Source organism: Diadema setosum, chromosome 5, assembly GCF_964275005.1.
Source record: "Diadema setosum chromosome 5, eeDiaSeto1, whole genome shotgun sequence".
Taxonomy (NCBI): Eukaryota; Metazoa; Echinodermata; class Echinoidea; order Diadematoida; family Diadematidae; genus Diadema; species Diadema setosum.
In genome coordinates, this window is record NC_092689.1 from 21465177 (window position 1) to 21473284 (window position 8108).

The 8108-nt window shown below is 45.9% G+C and overlaps 1 protein-coding gene across 1 annotated transcript; it reads right to left on the reverse strand.

Annotated features, from left to right (window-relative positions):
- Positions 1-1879: 1879 nt before the first annotated feature.
- LOC140228779 (uncharacterized) lies at positions 1880-7690 on the reverse strand. The gene is made up of 2 exons (XM_072309053.1): positions 7028-7690; positions 1880-6703 (listed from the first exon to the last, which is right to left on the reverse strand). Exons 1-2 carry the CDS (start codon positions 7688-7690, stop codon positions 1880-1882), a joined length of 5487 nt encoding a protein of 1828 aa, XP_072165154.1.
- Positions 7691-8108: the final 418 nt, after the last annotated feature.

Genomic DNA, 8108 nt, shown 5'->3' on the forward strand with positions numbered 1-8108 from the left:
GTAATGGAGTATAAACACGGAATGTAGTAGAGTGTATTGGAGTGGTTCGCTGAAATGCAATAAAGAAGTTAAACATAATTAATGCAAGTTCAGTGTGTAATATACACTATATACAACATCTTGTACTAACATAAGTGGATGTTTACAACCGCTTAATATGTAACGTACATATTAACCATGAAGTTACTAATTATAACTAATAAATGAAATAGTATCACAGCATTGATACATGTCTGAGGTATATAACACTTATATATACAATGTTACTTACAATTAACTATGCACCTTGCAATCAAGTGCTTAATCCTAAAATTAACACGCACCTAAAAACGAGACTAAATTTAATCCCGATTAAGCTACTGTGCGAACAACCCTCACTGCGGAGGAGAACTGTTCCTATGGCAACAGTATCTTTCTTGGACTTTCTACCACAGCGCAGTGCACCGAACAACGAACCCCTGTGTGTGTGTACTCCTTCCTAAATACATGTACCTAATTTCACTACGCACACAAATACACTGACATACACAGTTAGGTTCATAGAAAGCTACAAACAAACTTTGAAACTTCTTAAAACTACTTCAAACTCTCATAAACATGGGATATGGATTGGAATATATCTACAATGAACATAATAGTGTATTCTACTAGTCACAGCTACAATTATGCAGTACTAACCCTAACTTAGGCAACAAACAAAGTCCTGCACTGGCCTATTCTCCTTCTGCCTCTCTCTCTCTCTCTCCACACTGGAGAGTATATACCAACACAGTGCAGGCATAATATTTACACACACAGAGTGCACTGACCGTCCGTGCACACATAACTAATGCAAACTTTCTTATGTTCTGGTGGAATCTTACCAACTTTTTGAGGACTAATTCTCATTAATTACACTCAACATAATGCTACAATTAACATCAATAATGAAGATGACATATATTAAATTCAATGTTTGACTCACCAATTGTTTGGCCTCTTGGTTTCCACAAATTCTTGGTGTAAAAGTTCCTAAACATGAAAGATGATGTTGGCCGTTGGACTTTCCTTTGTCTTAGTGATGTGGCTATGGTGAGGAGTTGGCATCTCCTACCAGCCTTGGGCTAATTTGCATGTTTGCCTAAAGTGTTATGCAATGAGCAAACTGTTGCTATGTGGACTTGGCCTTGCTAAGATCGGGCTTGACCAACTGTATGCCTATTTCACTTTGAGGGGACTGTTACCAGGGGAGAAAATGGGTCTTCTTTGCATAAATTTGCATAAACTCATAGTTTTAGTCTTGTCATTACAGACCCATCTCATTCATGCCGCAACATACCGGCCCCAATGAGCTAACTATCAATTTAGATCATTCCTAAATTTACTTAGCGGCATACATATTAAATCTGATTACATTCATTCATTAATTCATACCTCGTTCACAGCATGAATGAAACTCAATTAAACTTGTAGCATACAGAAATATAACAATCTCAAATAATATAATTCATACTAGAAGGACTTTGTGTTGATCATACACTTCAATTTACTAGATCAATTACTGTAAGCGGTCAATTCTTTGATCCTTCTTCTAGCATGCAGTTTCACTACAGGCCTCCTAAAGTGTTTGTGGCCAACTCTCACCTCCACCTGTCTCACTCCACCATCCCTTCCTGGGAAAACCTCAACAACCCTCCCCAATGACCATTGTCCACGTGGAAGGTTGTCGGCCACGACCAAGACCAAATCATCTTAATTACACAACGAAGGACGTAATTGTCTTATCACTACTTAACACATGCTTCAACATTATTTTACAAACTGTACATCACACAATGTTACATGAACAACTTGATAAACATAACAGATGTACCGTTTGTTTACTGATGCTTATGTCAATTTACGATTCTCCTCGTGCCTCCAAAAGGCACAACTTTGAGATGGGTCTCCTGAAGCTTTTCAGACCCACCCGTACATCAACCTGCTTGACCCTACCAAGCTTATCAGGGTACGTGGCCACAATCCTACCTAAAGGCCACTGCCCACGAGGCGCACAGTCATCTGCGACCAGGACTAGATCATCTTGCATGAAGTTTCGTTTGGATTTTGTCCATTTCTGCCTCTGTTGGAGGAGAGGTAGATATTCTTTGACCCAACGTTTCCAAAACTGGTCTGCAAGGTACTGCACCTGACGCCATCTTCGTCGAGTGTAACAGTCATCCTTGGTAAATATTCCAGGGGGCAGGGATGGACTCTTCCTCAGCAGTAGTAGATGATTGGGCGTAAGTGGTTCGTCATCATGTGGGTCGGTATTCAGTTGCGTCAAGGGTCTGGCATTTAGAATGGCTTCTACTTCAGTCATGAACGTCATCAACGCCTCGTCTGTGATGAGCTGCTGGTTCAGGAGGCCTTCAAGAATCTTACGAACCGAACGTATTACACGCTCCCAAACTCCCCCCATATGACTTGCTCCTGGAGGGGTGAATTGCCATGCGATTCCCTTTTGGCTTAGGAATCGTCCAATCTTGCTGCTGTTCAGCGATGCAAGACTTTCTTTCAATTCCTTGTGTCCGCTTCTGAAGTTTGTTCCGTTGTCACTGAATATCTTTGCGGGGTAACCCCTACGGCTGATGAATCGTCTCAGAGCGAACACAAAGGAATCGGTATCCAAGGAGTGTGCTACCTCCAGATGTACTGCTCTTGAAGCAAGGCAGGTGAACACACATCCGTATCTTTTCACCTCACTGCGACCTCTCTTTACTCGGAATGGCCCGAAGAAGTCAATTCCTGTGTAGGTGAAAGGAGGCTTATCTGGAGTGACCCGTTCAGTAGGAAGGTCAGCCATGAGTTGTTGACCTCGCTGTGAGCTTCTCTTCTTGCAATGCAGACAATTTCCCAATACCTTGCGAACAGTAGCACCACCTCGGATTACCCAGTACTTTTCTCTGAGTGCAGTCCACGTCATGCCGGCACCTGAGTGTCCAACATCATGGTGGTAGTGGGAGACGAGCAAGGTAGTCACGTGGTGATCATGAGGGAGAATCAGTGGGTGTTTCAGATCATCTGAGAGCGGGGATTTCCCTAGTCTTCCTCCAACTCTCATCACTCCTTCAACGTTGATGGGGTTTAATTTGTCTAGTGTGCTTGACTTTGGTGGTGTGCCTTTCTTTCCTTCACTTGACATTTCTGCTGGAAAGGCTTTTCTCTGCACTCGCTTGATTATTTCCAGCTCTGCGTCTTCTAGCTCCTTTGCTGTGAAGTGTCCCGTTCTCACACTTCCTGCATCACCCTTGTGTCGCAGAAATGCCTTGTAGCGCAGTATCCATGCGAAAGCCCTCTTGAGTTTGTTCCATGAAGAGAACCTGGTTAACAGCTCCTCTAGGCTGTCAGTTGAAACCACTGTGTTGACATTGGCTTTCTTTACTTCTACGTCTTCTTGTGGCAGTTCCTGCAGCACTTCTGGGGGTGATGGCCAATTTTCTTCTTCTTCCCATAGGAATGTGGGGCCCTCCAGCCAGCGTAGGTTGTTGATTAATTCTGTCGCTTTCATGCCACGAGATCCATCGTCTGCTGGGTTGGATGTTGTATCAACATGACGCCATTGAGATAGCGTGGAGGCGTTGTGAATCTTAGCGACACGATTTGCAACAAAGGTCTTGAAACGCCTGCTTTCGTTTCTTATGTACTGTAGTACTGATGTGGAGTCGGTCCAGTATGTGGTGTCTGTGACCTTGATCTGAAGTTCATCCTTGATGAATTGGTCCAACGTCACTGCCAGGACCGCTGCCATCAACTCAAGCCTTGATATGGATACAGCCTTCACAGGTGCTAGTCTCGATTTCCCCATGATGAAGGAGCAGTGCACTTTACCTGTGGCGTCTGTTAAACGCAGATACGCCACTGATGCATATCCTATTTCGGATGCATCACAAAAGTGATGGATTTGAGCTGAGGCTACTTCCTTGAAACCCTCTGGTTTGATACACCTGTTGATCTTTAGGTCTGTCAACGTGGGTAGATCTTCCAACCAGTTTCTCCATTCTTTCTCTTCCTCTGCGGAGACTGGCTCATCCCAGCTCAGACCTCGTCTACATAACCGTTGTATCAGTGCCTTTGCTGGAAGTACAAATGGAGCTACAAACCCTAGTGGGTCGTATAGGGAGCTAGCTACAGACAAAATGCCGCGTCTTGTTGCTGGTTTGTCCTTTACGTTGACCTTGAACCCAAAAGCATCCATCTGTACATCCCAAAGGATTCCGAGCGTGCGTTCTTCTGGTAGCTCTTCAATGTCTAGACTCGACATGGATGCTGCCCTGTCAGCCTCAGGTACGGCAGCCAGGACGTCACGCTCATTACTCATCCACTTTGTGAGCCGGAAACCGCCCTCATTCAGTAACCGTCTCAGATCTTCAATCAGCTTAATGGCTGCTTCTTTGGTCTTTACAGACTTCAAGCAGTCGTCGACATAGAAATTCTTCCGTACAGTGTCGACTGCATCTCCGTCATACTCGCTCTGGTGGTCTTCTGCGGTCTTCCGCAATGCAAAGCCTGCACAACTCGGAGAGGAGGTTGCTCCAAACAGATGAACTTTCATTCTGTACTCCTTTGGCTCTGTTGCAAGTTCTCCCTTTTCCCACCAGAGGAATCGAAGTGCATCACAATCTCTATCTGGGACCTTTACTTGATGGAACATGGCCTCCACATCACCAACCACAGCAACTGGTTCCTGTCTGAATCTCAGGAGTACGCCCACCAGGTTGTTAGTATGATCAGGTCCTTGAAGTAGTTCGTTGTTCAAAGAGGTACCCTGGTACTTCGCGGCGCAGTGGAAAACGACTCTGACCTTGTCTGGTTTCCGAGGGTGAACAACGGCATGGTGCGGTAGGTACCACGTATTTGAGGTAGGCTTCTCATCTTTCTCTTCTTGATGTCCTGCTTCTCGTGTCTGTATTGGTACCCTTTCTGCATAACCCTTTGTTATGTAGTCTTCGACAGTTTTCGTGTACCTTTCTTTGAGGGCGTCATCCTTCTCCAGTTTCTTCTTCAAGTACCGCAGTCTTGCTTCTGCGAGGTAACGATTGTTTGGCAGGTTTGGAGGCCAGTGGCGCCATGGTAAGCCTACTTCGTAATGACCGCCGGTAATGGAAGCGCTTTCTTCCATGATCTTCTGTGCGCGGAGGTCTTCGAGTGAGTCGCCGATTTTCTCATCCGTTAGGTAACCTCCATAGTCTGACTCCCAGAACTGCTTTAGCTGCTGTTGAAGTGGATCATCATGACATGTGAAGTGAACATTGGCGGAGGAAGGCCCTTGTCGCGTTGACATCGGTCCCATCAGTGTCCATCCGAGCGGAGAACGTATGGCATACGGTTCTTTTCTTTTTCCCTTTCTTTGTTCAAGGACCCAGAATGCCTCTGGGGTGTCTCCGCCAATCAGAAGTTTGACTTCTCTTCTATCTATCGATGGAAATGTTATTCCTTTGAGGTGGTCCCATCGTTTGACATCTTCCTTGTTAGGAATAAGAACGTCTGATATCGGTAACTTGTCTACCGTCCAGACACGCGGTATCTCGATTTCTTCCCTTCCATTGAGGTTCTGCACTGTCAGACTCACCTCGAGGCCATCCTTCTTGGAGCTGACACCATCTACGGTTGTTAGTTCGAACTGCCTTTTCTTCCCCTTTACGTTAAGTTCCTCTATTAGGCTTGCATCACACAGAGATACGTCGCTGCCTTCATCGAGCAGCGCCCACGTCTTAATCTCCTTCGTTCCTGCCTGGATCTTCACGGGCACAATTCGTAAACACACTTTATACTGCTTGGTGTGACTGCTGTTGGAGTAATTGTTGCCTTTGGATTCTTCAGCTTGCTTTGGTTGGTTACCGGCCCCAGTTATCGAACACTCTTCTGCTGATGTGGCACCTTCATTCGTCGTTGTGCTCGATTTCTGCCCTTGTGGCCTTTCTTGACTGCTCTTTGAGACGTGGAAGTGAAGGAGGGTGTGGTGCTTCCACTTGCAGCTCTCGACCTTGCAGTTGCTGTCCTGCTTGCACTCCCTGGCTAGGTGGCCTGGCTTGAAGCAATTGTCACACAGTCTTGCCTGTCGTATCACGTTCAACCTTTCATTGCGGGACATTTGCTTGAAGCGCTGGCATGATGTCAAGCTGTGTGACTGAGAGCAGCATGTGCACCTCCACTGTGATGCCTGTTTTGGTGATTGCCCTTGCGTGGTTAGCGTTGTTCGTTTGACACTACTCGCGAACTTCTTGCCATCCTTGGGGGTAGTCGTCTTGCCCTTGCCTATGTTCTGACCAAACATGTTAGAGGAGAGCTGGGCACACTCTTCGATGTAATCAGCCATCATCGAGAATGTCGGTGACACCCGCTGCTTCATCATGATGTGTGCTCGTTTTGCCCACTCTGCTTGCATGTGCATAGGAAGAAGCTGTTGGATCTGCAGCAGGTTATCCGAGCTGTCCATATCAGCCCGGAATCCCATGTGCGACAAGACCATCTCGCATCGCCGCATGGACCTGGTGAGGTCCCACAGAGCAGCTCCATCGTTGGGTCTTATTTGTTGACGACTCAGCACTTTCCTCATGTGGGCAGTGGTCACCAGGAAGGGCTGCCCGAACTGGTCATGCAGGATTTCTCTGGCCTTTCTGTACCCCTCTGGACCTAGAAATGTGCAATTCTCAATGCTATCTCTGGCCTTCCCTGCACAGAACTGTATTAGATACATCAATTTCATTTTATCATTAACTGGTTTGCACTCAATAGTAGCCTCGAACTTGTTAATGAAACTACAATATTTTAATGGATTACCATCAAATTGTGTCAGGTCAGACTTGGGCATGTTCATGGCCAGATCAACAGCTGAGAAAATATCAGGCAATGTAGAGTTATTCACGTTAGCGTTTACGGGGGTTGGGCTTACATCAACATTTACACGGGCATTTGATTGATCATTTGCATTCCAAACAGGGGCATTAGGATTTAATTTCTTCTTTACATCTACGTTACGTACACTACGTACTATGGAGGCACTCACCTCACTGGCGCAATTACCTTCAATTTCTTCTTGAAGTAACTGAGCCTCTACTTGCGCCTGTTGCATTTCATTTGCCACCTCTACGGCAGCAAGTTCTTGCTCAAGCTTTATTTGAGCAATCTTGAGTTCTTGTGTCCTTTTCATTTGTTCGAGCTTAAGTTTCGCGACTTCAGCCTTGATCTTAGCATCCCTCAGTCTGGCACTGGATGTGGTGCTTGTTGAGCGCCGAGATGACCTACTGCTCCTGGTCGCGGAAGACTGCAGCGACGCGTTGTCGTCATCGTCGTCCCCGCCTTCGTCCAGTTGCGTCGTCTCCCGCACGCTCTCCTTGGCCTTCGCCATCCAGCTCGCCAGCCTGACGTCAAACTCTTCCTTGTTCCTCCGCCTGGATTGGAATTCCTCCAGCGCAGATTCTGCTTCCTGGCCAGTTAGCCGTGCATGATACTCCCCAAAGCGTTCTTTATACGATTTGAAGGTGTCATCTAACTGGCCAGCCTTATTTACAACGGCCTCATAATTGTCCGTGCTTAACATACAGCTTTCCAGTTCCTTGAACCTTCTTGTAAGGCTGCCAGCATAAGCACGGCACGACTGTTTGAGGGTCGTGACATCATCATCACCTTGGTCGTCAGTTTGTGGAAGTCGCTCCGTATTGGTTGTCATATTGCGAATTCAGTTCTATCTTCACGCGAAGTAAACACTACAATTCGCGAGCTTATGAACAAGAAATCACAAACTAGAGTCCCCAAACAATTGCGAACTAATGTAGCTTCTCCAACGTAAATAAGCTACAGGGAGGTTGATTCGAACGCACTCCTTCAATAACAAACAATCACAACAACAAGTGCGGTTCCAATCCGTTTAATCGTCGTTGAACGTAAACGTTGATCATCGTATGAAACATGGAATAAACACGTGCTTGTTGGAAGTCATACATGGAATGAAACGCGGAGTGTAAACGTTGCGTAAAGTGTCATATGGCGTGGAGCGTAATGGAGTATAAACACGGAATGTAGTAGAGTGTATTGGAGTGGTTCGCTGAAATGCAATAAAGAAGTTAAACATAATTAATGCAAGTTCA

Excerpts from the sequence above, each read along its gene's own strand:
- LOC140228779 (XM_072309053.1), bottom strand. The coding sequence starts at position 7,690 with ATGACAACCAATACGGAGCGACTTCCACAAACTGACGACCAAGGTGAT. Across the intron at positions 6,704-7,027 it reads AAGGTAATTGCGCCAGTGAG|TTCTGTGCAGGGAAGGCCAG; the intron begins GTGAGTGCCTCC and ends TATCTAATACAG.